Raw genomic sequence first — 19,072 nt, forward strand, 5'->3', positions numbered from 1 at the left:
GTCTAGCCCATATCTTGGTGGTTAAGCCTTTTCTGGAATGTGAAAGATGTGGGTTCAAACCCCTTCAATCTGAAAGAGGCTTAGAACCAAGATCTCCAGACTTTCTGAGCAACTGACCTTACCCTTAGGATGGCAGGCAGAAGGTAGATGGGGCCTCCTCCTCCTCTCTCCTTTTTGAGCTGCTTGAGATTTTGAGTGATGCTGTTACTGCACCATGATTTAGTACTTCCAAAAGAAAGTACTAAATCATGGCGCAGTAACAGCTCATACTGCACCGTACACATGGTGCATGGTTATTTTTAGCAGCTACTTTGCCATAGTGGCGCACTATACCAGGGGAGCACATTGCTATGGCGAAGTAGCTACTGGTCACTTGTAGATGCCCACGGATGCTGCGTTGATGTAGCATGTTGCTGTGTCACCGTAGCATCACATGTAGATGCACCTGTAGTCACTTAAAGCAGATTCTATTCTACCTACTGGGTGTCTGAGTGGATTTAGGCACTTAAGTGTGATGCTACCCACCCAGTTCAAGTCCCTGAAAATCCCTTAATGCATCTGCTTGTGTAACACACCAATATTTGCACTTTAAGACTTGTGTCACAGAAAAGTAACAAGGATGGAAAGGACCCAGGGCGGAATAGATTACACATGGGCACCTAAGTACACTTGTATGCCAAGTTAGTGAAGTAGATCTTGCCTCAGTGTATTTTTCTTTGTCTAAGGAATTGGTAATAAAATCACCCTTGGGTGCCTGAGTCCATTCAGACAGAGTAGTAAGTGGATTAAAATTTGGCCCTATATAGCAACAATGTTTAAATGTGCCCCTTATAAACAAATATAATAATGGTCAGCTTTTTGTTTATGTATTCTAAAATGATAGGCTGCTTGCAGACATTAAAAAACAAAACAAAACAAAAAAAAACCCAACACCAAAACCTGTGCTTTACCAAAAGAAGCAGTGTGTTACTTCAATCTGGCTCTACATGCCTTTAAAGATTGGGTGCTTCAGCAGGGCTTTTTGGCACTTTTATCTAAAGCAGAGTCAATCAGATATTAGATAGAAGCTCCACTAGAGCTCCTGATCTTTACAGACTTCAGGTGAGCCAGACTGAAGTAAGTTGCTGCCTCTTCTGGGTATGTGCGGGGCTTGGCACGGGAACGTGTGGAGTTTAAAATAAAGCACTGTTGGGTTTTGTTTGGTTTTGTTTTGGTTTTTTGTTGGTGGGGGGGGAGGGGTTACATCTGCAAGCAGCCATAATGACTTGCTTTCAAATGGCACCTTTTACCACAAAAAATCCACAAGGGCTTTAACAAGTTATTGTCCATTTCTTCTCATTTTAGTATACACTGGCCTTATATCTGGCCACCAGATACATTAGCTTTAGGGACAGGCTTCATGTGCAGTGATGCTGCATTAATGTGAGATGTTTTTTGTCTCACTGTCCCTTACTTATATTAATCATCTGAAAAGGATGTTGATTCTTTTTTTATTCAATGAGAGCCATAACTATGAAAGCCAAGTAAAATATATCTGTATCTGAATGTCTGCATTTGGTTATATATGCCTCCACATGTGAATTTAGGCAATACAGAAGAAGGCATTGTCTCTCTATATCATTGCTGTATCAAAGAGTTAAAGACATGTCTGTTTCCTCTGCATAAGCTCCTTCACTCATGAATCACAGGCACTAAGAAAAAAAATCCATTAACATTTTCCTTATATCTAATTCTTTTTCATTATTTACATTTTCTTTCCTTTCTATAAATATGTCATATGATTATTGTAGCCTTACAGCTGCCATTAGTTTTCCTACACATTCTAAATAACCACATTGTTCATCAGTACAATATCGGTTAGAACTCAGTTTTGCCACGGCTCCCTGTGCTGGCCTCTTAGTGAGATTGGTGGGCGCCTATACATGAATAGCAAGATTGCTCCAATGGGCTGTAATTACAGTGTGGCAGAGCAGGCTTGATTAATCGAGTCTGCTGGAACGTGGTAATTACTGTGCTCCAACAGACTCCAGCATCTTTTGTATCAGCATTCCTGCACTTAAAAATGGTGGCGGGGTGCTTTAACTAAAGCTCGTCAAGCTAAAGCTCCAGCTCAAGTTAAGATAGGATCCTGGAGCTGTGTGTGAGTAACGTAACTCTCTGGAATAAAGTTATGTATGTGCCTCAGTTAACGAGGATAAGTTCCCCATTGTGAATCTGTTCACACAGTTAGAAAACAGCCAAAATCTAAGTTGTGGTCAGTTGATGGTATGTCTTATTTGCCAGATGTTAGAGAAGTTAATGTCTTCATAAAAGTATCCTTCCTATATATTTTTCAGGAAACAGTCTTGTAAGATTGCTCTGCCATCTCTTCAATGTGCATGGGCTTATTCATCATTTCCAGTTAGACATGGTGACATTACACAGGTTTTTAGGTAAGTGCCTTCTTCATCATTCTCTTCAAAAGCACTTAACAGCATAGATAGGGTAACAACGACATAACTGACTTGGTCTTCATAATGTTCTTACACACGTGGGCAAATGAACATTTTCTTGAAATACGTGCACAGAGTTTACAAGCAATAAGGACTCAGTCCAATGCCCATGGAAGGCAACAGAAAGACTTTGGATTGGCTTCACAGCTGATAAAAGTTTCATCAGCTCAGATAAAGCTGCAGTGCTTCTTTAAAGAAAACCAGTCATGTTGCAATGCATACAGACACAGCTGGATACACGATGTAGTATCTACCCAAGAGCAAATGCAATTGTGGAACCGTGTCATTATTTTAATGATTTAAAGAGCACTTGGCCAATGGCAACTAAGACCTTATGTACAAGATTTAACAAATTATATCAAGCTGTTCACATGGGATAGCACTGATGAAAGCCATTGCTGCTGCCACTACAGCCAACAGAAATATAAGCCTCGGTGTTGTCAGAAAATCAAACAGAAGAAATCAGCCAAAATCCAATGAGTTCTTGCAGAGTGGCCTAAATGCAGCTGAATTCCAGTTTGTCAGACTGTTGAGAGACAGTTCCAACGGTGGTGTCCCTCCAGTGAGAAACCACAGCTGCCACTGCTGGAAAATGAAAACCCAGCACCAGATGCCAAGGTCCCGATCCAATTCTGTTATAAACCTAAGTGCACTGTGATCACATTGTGATCCTATTCTACCTTGCTGAAGTCCTTGAAAAACCATTAATGTGCCTACTTTTGTATAACACCATCATCTCAGTCTTAAGAATTAACATAGAAAAAGCAGTGAGCAGGAGGAGGGTCTATCCACCTTTTGTGTTGATTGTTCTTCAGGGAATAGGATCAGTCCACTTAGGTACTTACAGGTGGAATAGGATCAGGCCCCTAGAGTAGGGATGTCAGTCTCATCAGGCCCCATAGGATAAATAAGCATCCTTGAGCTGGTCTGCAGGCTGGACCAGGACTGACCCCCTGTGGAACAGCTGTGGCACCAGGTTCAGCCCATGTGCCACATGCAACAGTTCTTTCATTTTCTCATCATAGGTCATGTGTTTTAAGCCTCTTTATCACTTATGTTGCCCTCTTCTAGACTATCTCCAAATTATATATGTGACAGGGGTTGCCTTGGGGGTGGTCCAATCGTTTGCCAGCCCACCCGTCTAGGGCAGTCCATCTACCTAACTGAGCTACCATACCTTTATTGTAATTTAATAAGTAGTTTTTTATAAGGTGGGAGGCTGCCCATTTCCTGCCTGATGCCAAGGGCATAATACATGATTCTGTACTGCCCCTACACCATGTCCCATGCTACACAGATGGCATCACTAAATGGCTCTGGTCCCACTCTCTGCACTCCTGACATTTGGACCCCACCTGGATCCTTCCTACTCAGGCAGTCTAATCTCTGCCCTCATTCTGGACTCCAAAACTCCCTAAGCTATTTTCCCTGTCAGCAGTGGCTCCCTCTGGGACCTTTGGCCACACAGGTTCTGGCTTTGCCTGTAGGCCAGTTGGTCTGGTCCTGGCCCCAGCATGGTTACTCCCGGTGGGTTTTTGAGCTACTCACCCTCACTCTTCCATACAGGTCCACTTTTTCAGGCCTCTCCAAACAGCTCGCTCAGTCACTATGGCCAGTTTATCCACAGTCCTTCAGGCCCACCCCTGCAGACCCTACTCTGTGCAGCCTACTCACTCTGACATGCCGCCTCACTGGGGCCACTACACTGTACCCTCACCAGCACTACTAGGCCTTATGCTCCGTGGGCCTCAGGCCTCTGGTGACATGCCTGGACTCCTCACCTGTCTCCTCTATGGAGTAACCCACCAGGTTGTGCAGGCAGAGGCTATATGGCACCCCATACTCACCTTTCACTGGGGTGGCATTTCCTGGGGACCACCCTGCCACAGGCAACCCACACCATCCTCCCCAGCAGGGTATAGTTTTATGTGATTCCCCAGGACAAGGAGCCTCCTCCATCCCCACAGTTCCTACCCTGAACCTCCAGATGTTCTTGGAGCAGCAGATCTCCAGCTGGGCAGTGTTACTCCAGTGGCATCCCTACAGCGACTGCCAGCTCAACTCTGAGGGCCTGTATTTATACTGAGGCTGCCCAGCCCCATTCTGTAATCCAGGAGCCCTCTTGCAGTCATGTGACAACCCTGTTAGGCCAGGCTGCATCTACAGGCTGCTCTGCAGCCTGCTTAAGCTTCTTAAAGTGGCAAGCACTGAAGGTGTCCTGCCACAATCTACATCTTTCTTAGTGCCCAGAACTGACCACATGTACTCTGGCTAAGACCTGACTCATGCTGAATAAATTAAAATAGTCACGTCCCGTATCATAACAACCCAGAATGGCATTTGTCATTTTTGGAACAGCATCACATGTAGGTTCATATGCAGTTTATGGTCTCCTATAATCCCCAGATCCTCATTTGCACTACTGCTACCTCCTTATTCCCCATTTTGTATTCGTCTTTCTTAAATATTGTACTTTGCACTTCTCCTTACTGAATTTTATCCTGCTGATTTCAGGTCAGTTCTCCTGTTTCCAAGGTCAGTTTTAATTCAGGTCTTGTCTATCAAAGTCCTTGCAGTATCTCCCAGCTTGATGTCATCCACAAATTTTATAAATGTGCTTCCTTTGTCATCATCAGAGCCATTACTGAAAATTTTGACCTCTACCATATCCAAGACTGACCTTTCTAGGATCAGGGAGATATAATTAGCAATGTTAGTCTGAAGACAAGCAGAAGTCAGGGATATACATACAGTGCTACTTTCTAAGACTTCCTTAATATAATGTTGGCAAGGAGTACAGCCTGGCCAGCCCATCTCTATTGCGCAGGGCTCTGCATGGCACATATGCAGCTCCTGGCACTTGTGCATCACCAGGGGAAGCTGATACAATGGAGCTGGCTGGCTTCACCACTCCCTGACATGCAGGTCCAAAGACTCCACTGGAAGTGGAGAGGAACCCTGCCACTGCCTCCTGCTTCCTGGCAGAGTCCTAGGGCTTGGACAGCAAGGGGCAGGTAAGGCAGTCAACTCCATCGCATGGGGCTTCCCTCGGTGGCATGTGAGTGCCAGGAGCTCCATGTGTGCCACATGGAGCCCCACACAATAGAGGAGGGCTGGCCTGGCTGCACTCCTCACCACCACATGCAGTGCAGTGCAGGCTGGGCAGCACTGCCTGCACAGGCCATGGGTGCTCTGAGCTTCCGCCACTTGCTGCTGCTGCCACCAGCGGCAGGGGCTGTGCACAATGTGGGGGAGTGTGTGGGGAGTCCCCAAACCCCTCCACCTTCCCTCACACCCACACCCTGACCACCTGAGCTCTGCTCCCACCCCCACTCCTGGGTGTAGGCTCCAGGCTGCATGTTGCCATCAGCGCCAGCCCATGCTTCCACCCAGCTGCAGCTCCACCTCCCCTTGCCCCGCCACTTCCCTGCCTGGTACCCGGAGTGAGCAGGACACTGGGGAAGCTGAGTGGGTCCTCCAGTGGTTGCAGCAGTGGTGGCAGCAGCCCCACCTGGAAGCTGCTGCTGGCTGGGTCAGGACCTTCCACGCACGAGGGTGGGAGTGGGGTATGTGGGCTTCGTAGGGCACAGTTATGTGGTGGGCACCTGCAGGCTGGATGAAATTGCCTGGTGGGCCAAATTCAGCCCATGGGCCATATTTTGCCGACCCCTAATATAACTCTCCATTTAACCGCACACTGTTAATACACTGCTCTCTTTGCATTCACCTTTTAAGTACTTTTTATCCAGAGTATATTTAGTTTGCTTACATGAATACCATCTGGAATAAAGTCTTTGATAAAGTCAAGATGTTTCATGTATTTCACATCTTTGCTTTCCCTCTATTCACTAGGTCAGTTGTTCTGTCAAAAAAAAGTGAGATTGTTTAACATAATTATTTCTTGACAAGACCATGCTGATTGTTTCTCATCCTTTGGATACTTACACAGTGATGGTGTCCGAATTTGTTCAAGTATTTTTTCAAGATATCAGGTTAGGCTGACTAGGTGTGTCTTCCTGGGATCCTCTTTTCCCCCTTTTGAAAAATAGTATATTTGCCCATCTCCATTCCATCCTTCAGTTTTGGTAGACTACTGCTAAAGATTCAAATATTTGCTTCGATATATATTCTAGCATAAATGTCATCAGTTCCTGTTTACTTGCAAACATCTATTTTATCTCAGTATTCTTTAATCTGTTCCCTCCTATTCTGACCTCTGTTTCTACTGTTCTGTAATGTCAATTGTGTTAGCATCTGGGCACAAATAACATAAGACTAAAGCAAAAATATATTAAACTTTTCAGCTTTCCTTGGGCCACCTGTTATTTGCCCTACTTCACAGTTAAGTAATGCACCTCTATTTTTTTTGTCTTTCATTGTCGTCTTATCTTTTATGTCCCTTTTTCTTTATAACTCATTTTGTACCTTAGCGTGCTGCAGCTTAAAACACCTATCTCATCTAGTTACTTTGTGCACCTACTGTGAACTGGGAGAGTAAAAAGATAGAACCCTGCATATGTATATATAATATTTATCTTGTCCAGTAAATGAATGATGATTGCTATTTGATTACGCTAATTTTTCCCTTGCCTGAAAGCACCAGAAATGGAATGGTTTAGCTTTTACTCTGAAAAAATAGAAAAGAAATGAAGTAATAAAACACAATAATGTTTTGGGTTGTAGTTCAACACAATATGTGGAATCCTGACCTTAAAGATGACAGTGGGAGTTTTATGGTTGGATCTCACTCAAGCTTCCTAAGCACTTCCAGATAATTGTGTTCTTTGAGATTGCTTTGAAATATACTTGTAATACTTGATATAAGAGAAAAAGCTTACTAAAATAGAATATACCCATATACACACCAATAACTCTCTTCCAAGAAGAGACCCATATAAAAGATGAAACAGTAATTGTGACTACAACCCTATGGCAAAAAGGAATTACCAGTAAGTACATTTCTTTTCCGTGCTATATACAGGTATTCATTGTTTGCATGATATGAGATGCCTCCAGCACAATTGGAACAATAGGCATTCTTCTCTTCTGACAATTAATAGACAGAGGAATCTCCTGCTAGAGATTTCTTTGTATTTTCCACTACATTCCCAAGATCCCTTCTGGTTAACAGGAAGGCCATGCTCTACTAATAAATCAGGGTCATTGGACTCTTACCTGTTACACCACTCCCATTGAATTGGATGTTATCTTCAAGGAGAAGGATGATTTGGGCAATATTATAATGCAGCTACTGAGTTTACAATGTCAATGAGATGTAACCTAGGATAACGTAGAGGACTGCATGGGTGGTCCAATACACTACAGCCAAGTTTTGAGGACAAACCTGATTCCTCTTGCCCATAGGAGTTGATGGAAAATCTTGAAGTTGGCTCACTGTCTTCTACATTGACGTGAGCTGTTTTAGCACTGGAGTCAGAACAATGAGGGGGTGGAATTTGTAAGTGCAAAGACAGAGATGACTAAAAATATACCACGAATCTCCACTTGCTTTACCCCAGTGCTGTATCCCTGAATCTATGCCTGAAGGATGTGAGAGCACTTTTGATCACAGTCAGTCACTCAAGTAACAAACTACATCAGGATGTCAGGATCCCACCCCCTGCTGCTATAAAATAGGTGGTACTGCCTTAATGGCATATTACTCACTGACAGCAGCCTAAATAATTACACTAGAGTATGTATACATTTGCCTTTTTTTTTCTTATTTATTTTACTTCTGAATGAGAGCCTTCATGAAGGCAAGAAAGGGGTGATTTATGAACTAGCTCCAGAATCCCCTTGGGCATCACAAATTCTTCCAAATATTTTTTTTTCTCCAAAGGCATCTTAGTAAGAGTGCCAAGCTATGCAAACTATAGACATTTGTCAAGAATCACCGAGCTGCTGAGCTTTAACATCATTTTAAAACATCCCCCAAAACCTTACTTTAAGTCCAATTCCCAATGAAGATCTTGGTATCCAGAAGTGAGAGGATAATATTTTCCTTGTTTTTGTTCCTAGTTATGGTTCAAGAAGATTACCATAGCCAGAACCCATACCACAATGCTGTCCATGCAGCTGATGTCACCCAAGCTATGCACTGCTATCTAAAGGAGCCCAAGGTAAAATAAAACTAAATGCTACTTCACACTAATGTGGCTTCCAAATAAGAATCTCATATTATGGCTCATGTATCTTGTTTGTCAGTAGGAAAAATAGTAAAGTTACTGAAACTCAAGCTTAACCTGGCAGTCATTTGTAGAATCTGAAGTAGAATCAGGTACTTGAAACAAAACATTATACACACTTGTGGAGGGGATGAGAGAACAAACATGTGACACATTATTCATATTGCTTAATGCCTCACTGAAAGACATTTTTGATAACATAGAACTGAGAAAAAATGCTGATATCATTTGAACTGACATAAATGAAGGTCAGGTCTGCTGGAGTCAACAGATTGCCCCATGTGAGGGAGGAAGTAGTGAGAGCAGGATCAGACTACAGGTTTCTTGGGTCCCTGTCCCTTGCAGCACAAGACCAAAATGTAGGGATAAGCACCATCTGGATTCTGCGAGGTACGTCTATTTGTTTCTCATCACAGGGTCCTTTCTTCACACAACAAAACAAAGCATCTTGTACAGAATTGGGCCATATTGATAATAAACAGCTGTAACAAATAGAAAGGTTTTTCTGGGGGAGAGCGGGTGGAAGGGGAGCAAGGGAGGGTCTTCCAAATTTTGAAAAGAATGAATTTCTACAGGGTTTCCAAAGGACAGGATGTATTTTATGTAATGTGATTAAATATGATGTATTTTATGGAAAATTATGTATTTTATGGATAACTGACCAATGGCCTATATTTTCAACATTAGGTACCTAAAATTAGGCAGCTTTAAGATCAGTTAGATCTGTTAGTAAAGCAAATCTACTCTGAGATGACTAACCGGAGTAAGAAGCCAGGCTGGAAAACACTGACTCCTGTAAACTTTGTTTACTGATGCACAGAAGTATGATAGATCAGTACCATTTTCATCTTTTATGTCAGAGCTGATCTCATTTCATATGATATTGGAAAGTAGGAGTTAGCAGTTGCTTCTGATACAAATCCTTAAGCAGCATTTTTATAGTAACCAATCCAATTTTTAAAATCTGTTCATTGTTCATGCTAACAGAGAAAATTGTGACAATGTGTCAGCAGAGAGCCTGACTGTTGTTGTAGATGTATACTGAACAATGACATCAAAAGCGTACACGTGGCTCTGTACAATTAATCATCTTGAATGTTATCATTTGTAGGCTGACCTGCAAACCCAAACAATGGTGTGCTGTAGCATTTTGTTTGTGTATTTGCTCCAAGAATTGTTTGCCTGGTTTTGTTAACATTGTGGTGAATGTATGTGGTACAGCTTGCCAACTTCCTCACTCCTCTGGACATTATGCTTGGACTGCTGGCTGCTGCTGCTCATGATGTAGACCATCCAGGGGTCAACCAGCCATTTTTGATCAAAACCAAACACCACCTCGCCGGTCTGTACCAGGTAAGACTGCTTTCTGCAAGTATGTTAACATGTGAAATAGGTACCAAGGGCAATCAGACTTTCAGGTTGAAAGCTCCTAGCTGAGCCACAGTTTTTGAGTCTGTGATTTTAGACTAGATTTTCAGTGGGCATTTTGATGTGCATTACAAAGATGCTGTGCAAATGAGTGGACATGGTGCCCATACCAATGTCTGCTTCAAACATGACAAACTGAAGCTGCAGCATGGCTATCTGCTGAAATATTTCTAGGCTGCATGAGCTAGAGAAAGGACCTGTAGATTTGCAGATTAAAATCAGCAAGTGAACAGTCTGTACTTCCTTCTTCCCTCAGGGCATTCACAAGTAGCAGAAGTACTGCACAGCTGAATTTTAGTGTTATGTGGGCAGTTCGCATGGCACATTGACCACACCAGTGCATGGGGATATAGTCAGAAAAAATCTTACCGGCAAATACTGCAGATTAAAAAAATAAAGATATTAAAATATGGGAAACAACAGTAAAAGTATATATCCACATAAATCCATGCTATTTATGTGCACATTATATATCACACATATAACATTTATATTTGTATCACATACACATCTGCATTCTAGATAGACAGATTTATTGATTCTGGGGATCTATCTATATAACTCTGTGTGTGTGTGTGTGTGCGTGCATGCATGCTTGACAGTGCCAGTACTTAGGGGCTATTTTGATTTTATCAGCAGTGAACAATGAGAGACATGGTCATACAGGTTTATAATCCATCCATTTTGCTGCCTTCTGCAGTCACTGGATAGGTGTGTCTCACTCTAATGCAGGGGTTTCAGATTTTTTCACGCTTCCCCCCACCCGCATCTGAACCATAAGACTTCTTGCAAGACAGACCCGGACCTACAGATCCTGTAGTGCTGCGTCAAGCAACAGCAGAGCAAGCAGCACCAGGGAGCTGCAGGCTTAAGAGGAGGTCCTCTTGAGTCACTGTGACAGCAGCATGAAATTATATTACTTGTTAACGTATTTATAAAACACTGGCTGTAAGACCAGATCTGCATTATTAATAAGGTGGAGGAGAATTATGCAGACAATATTATCATTCTCTGCATAAATTCTAAACAGCACCTCATTTACAGTTTGAATTTTAATATTTTGAATTGTGAAAGAGCATCACCTTTATGTTGCCCAACTCAGTTCTGGGCTTTCCTAATGATTCATCATGGTGCTAATTCAGACTCTTTTTTTGCCTGTTTCTGCAAGCATGGAAGAGGAGAAAGATTTGGCTTAACAAGCTAAAAGTAACTATGTATCATCCAAGTAACATACAAGGATCCTTTCAGGAAAATGTGAGGAGCACTTTGATACTTGTATCTCTGATAAAAAGGATTCTCATTTAGAAAACTACAGGGTAGAACAATAATCATGGAGTTAGAGTAGAAGATACTGTCAGCCTGCCCCTTAAAGTATATTCTGTACTAGTATATTGGGATTTTAAAATCAATCTTTTTTCTTTGTGAAGAGCCAGTAGGCAATTTGCAAATAGCAGGACATTTACAGTAGAACATCAGTTTTGGCAACTGTACTTGATGTCTAGAGAAGCATCTGCATACCCAGTAGTGAGCTGGAACAACATGTAGCTTTGAAAAATGCTGACTCCCAGCTGCGATGAGTGGAGTTAGGGTCAGGAAACTGGCATGCTTTTCAAATTCAAGAAACACAAAAATGTATGAACTGACTATGATCCATGACTAATAAATGGAGAGCAGACCAATTATTGACTTTCAAAGCTCAGTTGGTAAACTTGGGCCTATCCAAAAAATTCTGGCATGTGGGAGACTGGTAAGGTTTTTAAACCTTATATACGTTAAAGGTTACCCTGAGTAAAGAGAAGAAAGGTTACTAACAGCAGTGTCTTTCTGAGCCTGATTATAGCACATTCCCAATGTAATGCTTTGCTTAATACTAAAGGAAAGGAGATTCTCTGTTCCTCCTTCCCACCCCAACAGACACTTAAGGTTTTACAGATAAGATGTTGATTGTGTAACCATTCAACTGTCCTTCTCCCCTGAGATAAAGGAACAGACAGGGCCATGTGAGCCAAGGCCAGGACAAAGCGATGTTCAGATAGTTATGACTTTGTGACTGGCTTAAGTAGCTGAATCAGCTTATGACAAGTCACATGCACACAGCAGGCACAACTACATGCTGCCTAGAGCATTTTGCTATGGTCTCCTCTAAATGTCAGGGCAATTGGATTGGGTGGGAGTCAGTTGGCTAGTGAAGCAAGTTTAGGATCCTTTGAAAGAGAAGTGGAAAAGATCCATTTTATACAAACCCTGTGATCTGACAACAGAGGATGATGGAGTGGGTCAGCATCTAATGAATATGCAGGAGTATTTACTAACCACAAAACCTGCTTAGACTCAAAATCCAGTCTACTCTTGCAGTGGTAGCTCCTGGTGGGCTAAAAAACCATCTGGTTTTTAAGTATGATGAGGCAAAGACATATGCGCTAAAAAAGAAATGAATATGAAACTCTCTCCAAGACCCAGCCCAAACTGAGTTGCGCTGGTTTAAATAATGCTGTCCATTTCTGCTCTTCTAGGTTATGATCCAAGCAGGAAGTGGGAACATGTATGTAGGCATGTTAGTCTGAAGTCAAGTAGAAGATGGGGTAGATTTGTACTTTATAGACTAACCAAAGTATATATATAGAGGGAGAGAGAATGAGAGAGAGACAGCACAAGTTTTTGTGAGCTGTAGCTCACTTTATCAGATGCTATGAAAAGACATGCAGAAAGCCAAGTATAAGAAGGAGAGAGAAATTACAAAAGGGGGGTGGAAAGGAAGAGATGGAGTGATAGGGGGAAGAGGGTGCCAAACCACAGAAAAATGAACTATTAGACTGACGAGGCTTATTTTAAAAGCCTTATCTAAAGTTGTGCAAATACCTGGTTTTCAGCATGCTAGCAGTTCCAAAATATCCAGAAAGAAATTTGCCTCAGGGTTGCCCTGAAAAAATACTATTTCCCAATTCCCAAATAGTCAAAAAATCATTTTGTTTCCATGTCAAGTGTTTTTAATATGCTTGAAGTGAAATTAAGGTGAATTTTGAAACAAAAGTGAATGTTCAACAATATTTATGGACCATCTGTGACTGAATCTGATTTTTTTTTTTTTGCTAAAAAATGTTTTGGACATAAATTTTGCCCTGCTTTAGTCTCATTTACATCTTTTGATTAATGTTTCTGTCATGCCATGAAATGCACCTGGAGAATTGGCTAAGAGCCATCAGAAAAAAAGATCAAGCCAAATTATAAATACATTTTAACATACTTGTTGACCTTTTGTTAATGAGGAAGTAATGATTTCAGTAGAATATTGTGGTGCCTGTGAAAGCTCACTGCAGGATCAAGCCCTAAGGTATTCTTCCTTTTGTGACTACCTGGTGGATTTCAAGAGAAGAACGTTCCACTTCAGTAATTGCACATACTATTAATAAAATAAAGATTACCTGATTGTTCATGTTATACCCTGGAACAGGGCTGTGGTCAGCTGAGACCTCAGAATTTTCAGTGTTATTTCAAAGAAGTGCTTCCCATCACCTGAGCTTTTCAAATGGGCACCACACACACCGAACACCAGAAATTTGCTTGGTGCAGTACAAAAATCTCAATAATGCTGCAAACACTACAAAGATAGAAGACCATCAGATAAGGCAGGCACCTGAGCATCATAATCTGTGATTAGAAACACAACAACTTGCCTTGTTATCAATGATGGATTTTTTTTGCCTCTAATCTTCCCTGGTAATTAAAAGAGAAAATATAAGATGACATTTCCCCCTTCCTATGTCCCTGTAGGTTTAAAAGATTCTGGGCAGTGCATTTACTGCTGATTTAATATTATTTTTAGTCAAAAGTACCAGAAATAATGTACAACCCAAGGTTGAGGTGCCTGATAAAATCCTAACCTTTCGTTATCTAGAGGTCCTATCATTGCTGATCCTAGGAAAAGTCAGACTGCCTTGTTTCTTAATGAAATGTTAATATTTTGTCAAAGTGTGATAGCTGTGAATGGCATTGTGGACATTGTAAGAAAAGTTCACTGTGAGATAAAAATATGTAATAATATTTTAAATTAAGATTAGAGAGAGAGGGTTTTGCACTTGTTTTCTGAAACTTAAGTGAAGAGTAGCAGTTTTGGAATCTGTAACTATCATATTTAGCTCCTACAATACATAAAGACATGCTTTAGAAGTCTGTGATAATAAAATCTGAATGGGAAGAGAGTAGAGAAAAATAGAGAGAACATCTGACTGTGGAGATTTGAGGTTAATTACAAATATTTTCTTTAATGAGCTTCCTAAGGTTGAAGTTACATGTTACACTTGAACCATACTAAATCTGTGGCCTGTTAAGTGGTATGAAAGTTAGAATGTGCTGTGAGCAGCCACTCATTAAGAGTTAATACCATTTCTTGGATGCACAGCTCTTGACTTACCACTAGAGGGCTGTTAAGCAGGAATATGGTCAGGAGCCAGACACCCAGGCTCTGTCTCTGCTGTGGGTGGGTAGGGGGGTGTAGCTTGGGATGCTGGAGGACTTCAGATTGTTCCTGTGGGCATTTACGACAGGCCACCAAACCAAGGGGAGATCTGGAGTTCTCTCAAGAACTGATAGAAGCCCTGCGTGCATGGGACTTGGTTGTCACGGGTGACTTCAATTACCTGGACACAGATTGGGAGGAACACATATCCCCACTAAATTTCAAGCCAAACTATTTTGAAGAATCTACTTAATGTCCTTTCTTCTGTTCCTGTCATGTTTGATTTACCCCTGTATTGCTGTGCTCAGCCAAACATAGGAAACTTCTCATGAGAAAGCCTCTTCTTGTATCACTTTGGCTAGGGACAGACATTACACATAAACCGATTTAAGTGATCAGAAACTGGTTTACACCTGTAACAGAACAGAAGAAGTTCAGTGCATATAAACCAGTTTGAAAATGGCTGAAACCAGTTTGAGATAAACTCGGATCGAAAACATTTACTCTTCAATCAGACTTAACTAATTTGGGTCAAACCAGTTTATGCAATGTTTGTCCCAGACCCTTTTCTGGTTTAAGCTAAACCAGAGTCCCCCAGTATCCCAGCATGCTCTCTGGGCTCAGTGGGACTCTGTTGCACAACAGAGCTGGCCCCTCTCCTCTGCTCTTCCCAGCACTCCCCTCTCACCACTCACTGCTTAAGCAGGGAGCCCTTCCTCCTCTCTCCCACAGCACGGACTGCAGCCAGCATGTGGTATGCAAGATAGGCCAGTGTCTGCTTAGGGCTTTTAGGAGGTAATCAATAGCTCAGGTGGTAATGTCCCTGCATTTTCAGAAAAGCTTGCAATGAGCAAGGCTTTGTTTTCTGATGGGGTGTTAGATGCTGATAACAGAGCTGATAAATGCTCTGTTATCAAGGGGGGGACCCCTCCCTAATCACAGTGTCCTACCTGGGCCTGGCCATGACTTCCTCAGCTTTCTGCAGAAGCAAAAGAGGGCTGCTCTAGTGCCCCCCAGCTTCTAGTCTGAGCCACTGCAGGCGTGTGCCTGCATTTCTGGGATGTCTGTCTGGGTTGCAAACTGATTTAGCCTACCCAGGTTAGACTAGCCTGCAAATATTGAATCAATTCAAGCTCAGGTTTTTGAATGTCTGTCCCTAGCCTTGAAGCCCAGTCCCATAAGCTGCAGTTGCTTCGGAGAAGAGGTCAGGGAGGGTTATATCACTGAATCTTCTGAAGTGTGGCTGTCACAAGCAGCACTGTGACACTGTCCTCATCCTGCTCCACCATCTGGGAACATTCTCTTCCACTTTTCTGACAGCCCATAATTACTTCATTGTGATGAGCAACCTAGTTTGAGAATTATAATAATCTATACTCCTTGTTCTAGTCCCTAAACATAGCATTCAGCCATATATATGTCTATGCTATCCAGGGTTCAAATAAAGGATTCAGTTTGCAGCAGATCATAGTTAATTGTTGAAGAATGCACCTGTCTTCAGTTCACACATGCAGATCACCTCCTAGCCCTCTTCCTGTTTGGTTCATGCCCTTGCCCTCTAATAAGCCTTAATAAGACAGTAGGAGTCTTACGTGGAAAAGCTGGTGATTCTAATAGCCAGTAGCTACTCCAGGGTTTCTGGCTGCTATCATTAATGTTAGAGTTATATGGTTTCAGACATCAATTTTAATCTGAGTTTTCTGTATTTGTTAGGGACGTAAATATTGTTTAAAAAATATTTGTTTACTTCCTCTCGTTATATTGTTTAAATGGCTAACCGATAACACAGCAGCTCAGACACAGCTGCTGGCAGGAGCTGCTCCCTTGACAGGGCAGGGGAAGAGGTGGTGGCAAGTTCAGCCAGACAGCACAGCCCAGATGAAGCCCTGCGCTGGGAGCACCTGCGAACAAGCAGCTAGTTGCTTAATTGATGGGTCATTAGGCCATTTGCTGTATTCCTCTTTCCCCTCAAAGGCTAGAGGCACTAGTCCCCCTCACTCTATTGCCTTTTGGTTCCTGTTGGGGTACCATGTGGCTTCCTTTCCTCCTTCCCTGCCAAATTACCCCCCACCCCACACTAAGCAATAACCAGTAAGCTAACCAGTTAACACTGGGTTTATCAGTTAAATGATTAACTGTTTAACCTTTCACATCCCTAGTATTTGTCCACAGTAAACTTAAAGTACATGGGCACTGAAGGCGAAAGGAAAAATAATGATAGCTTTGACTTAACCCCACATTATAATAATGGACCATGAACAGAAATTTATCAGAAGTGCTCTGGAATGGGTTTCTCTATTTCTTTCTCTCTCTCTTCTATTCAGACCTTGTTCCAATAAAGAGCTTTGGTCCCTATAAGTCAGGTACTACAGTACATAATGCTTAAATGCCAGGTCTCAAAATGCAGCCCAAGCCCCCAGGGTTAGATTCTCTATACAGCATGCAGAAGGATGATCCAGGACAGGCAGTGCGCTGACTAAGGAGCTGCCTACGGCTGGCCAGCAGGAAACACAAAGCAGAGGCATGTTTCTGAAACCGTGCTCCTCTCTGGAGCAAAGAGGCCTGAGTCCCAGCTACCCCCATGCCTTCAGTCTGCAGAACGTAAAATCAGCCCTCACCCACAAGCACTCTTCAAAAAAAACTCAAAAAAGAGACTGGCTTACTCTTTCCTTAGTTTTTTTTTACTTTATTAACAAATCCAGCTTATCAATTAACACATTTAACATTTAAAGATAAATGTTCTATTCTTTTCTCCTCTTTTTTTCAGTCCCTGATAGGTCCTTTATGTTTCAGCTGATGTTATGCTTTGGTGTTTCTTCATCTCCATATAATTATTCACCCCCTCTTTTTCCCTCAGAACTCTGAATAATACAAATCTCACTATGTTCAGCTCACCTCTGCTTTTAAACTTTAAGTTTATTTCCAACTTGTTCTTAAGCTTTAGCTCATAGAACTTGCATTTTTCTTCAGTATTCAACAAAAGTTTCTCAAACTTTGTGGTTTTGGAGGAGAGAAACTAAAAAAAAATTGCACCTAATTTCTAAGGAAGCATTTTTTCCCTATCTCATCCACTCTTCTTTTAAAAAATGACCCAAGAAGTAGGAGGTTGTGGTGCCACTCATTGTTTATATCAGTGGGGCCCATCCTTTCAGCCTTGCAGGCTAATCCATCCTAGGCAAGTATTTTTCTAACCCATTCTTAAAATTTTCTAATAATGGAGATTCCACAACCTCTCTAGGTATCTGTTCCAGTGTTTGACCACCCTCGTCTTGAGAAAGTGCTTCCTAATATCACCCTAAATTTCCCCTATTGTAATTTAATGGTGTAATTTAGGTATGTGTCTGCCTACTGTTGGGATCTCATTATGATTCAGGCATGAGCTAAGTGCCTTTTTGCTCAGGCTAAGACAGCCCTGGACAGGTGCAGGTGCAGGTGCATTTCTATGCACACAGGGTCAGACGGCAAAGTTCCTAGTGCTACTGCACACCTCCAAGGCAAGGAAATGCACAGGGGGCCACTGACAAGGGGCATTCTTTATTGCAACTTTGGACCTAAGCACCTAACATCCACCTGACTCATTATTTGGATCTAGCCCAGCATGATAAGGAAGATTATCATCATTATAATATCTCGCGCTTCAACACCATCTATCTTGGAATATTTTGTAGACATTAACTACTAAAATTTCTCCTTTTCCCTTGAACACACAAAATAAAACTGGTAGATTTAGTCTAAAAATGGTGAAAAGCTTAGGTCATTCAATATGCAGCTGAGACATGGGAGACTTATGCATTTGTCTTTGTGTTGGTATAAAATGGAAGAACAGGGGAAGGCAGAAGGATCATGACTACTTGGAAAGAGAAACTGGAAGCCCAGGGACTGGTCATTAGCTTGTAATAGCCAAAGCCTATGGAAGTAGTAATAAAAGGGCCAGGAACAAAGAATCTGGTTTTTAGTTTGCTCTAGGCCAGGACACGGACAACATATATGGTACATGGAAATGATTCCAGGACCCATGTGAGCAGGGCAGGTGGTTCTGTTAGATGAATTTGCAGATAAAGTTTGGCTTTGACCTACTAACCTTAGGACTCCGAACTCTTAATTTCATTGACAGATTCTCTCATGGTTTGAACAGGTTGTGCTGCTTTCCTGCAAATGCTGAGTGGGTCCATGGATTCCCTGAAGAGAGCATGAACTCTTTTAGACCTACTCATACAAGCTTCTGGGGAGATATAGGTCCCTAGTCTTGGAGAGAGCTGTGAAGCTCAGTTAGAAAGGGCTAAACTTAGGTCTGGACAAGTAACAGGGTTCTCCCAGAAGTGTGTGTCAAGACCAGTGTACTAACTCCAGTACGTCTGTGATGCTGTCCTTCTCTTCATGCAGTCCTTTCCAGTTCCTTCTCCTCTGTCCTGTCATCACTCTTACCCTTTCTGTCTGATTTAATCTCTCATGGTCTCTTCTCATCCTTATCCTCCTTACAGTTGTTTGTGGTTCCCCGTGGTTCCCCC

The 19,072-nt window shown here is 42.1% G+C and overlaps 1 protein-coding gene across 3 annotated transcripts in view; it reads left to right on the forward strand.

Annotated features, from left to right (window-relative positions):
• The window catches only part of PDE7B (phosphodiesterase 7B), a 315,205-nt gene that overhangs the window by 266,696 nt on the left and 29,437 nt on the right, over positions 1–19,072 (forward strand). For all 3 annotated transcript variants that reach the window (XR_016441412.1, XM_090039867.1, XM_090039854.1), the window contains 3 exons: positions 2,337–2,432; positions 8,514–8,614; positions 9,902–10,033. Coding sequence is in view for 2 of the 3 variants with exons in the window: in XM_090039867.1 (XP_089895993.1) it covers positions 2,337–2,432; positions 8,514–8,614; positions 9,902–10,033 (329 nt within the window). In the remaining variant the exon portion in view is untranslated. The remainder of the gene's footprint in view (positions 1–2,336; positions 2,433–8,513; positions 8,615–9,901; positions 10,034–19,072) is intronic.

This window comes from Crocodylus siamensis, chromosome 1 (genome assembly GCF_052110815.1).
Source record: "Crocodylus siamensis isolate JL-2025a chromosome 1, ASM5211081v1, whole genome shotgun sequence".
NCBI lineage: Eukaryota > Metazoa > Chordata > Crocodylia > Crocodylidae > Crocodylus > Crocodylus siamensis.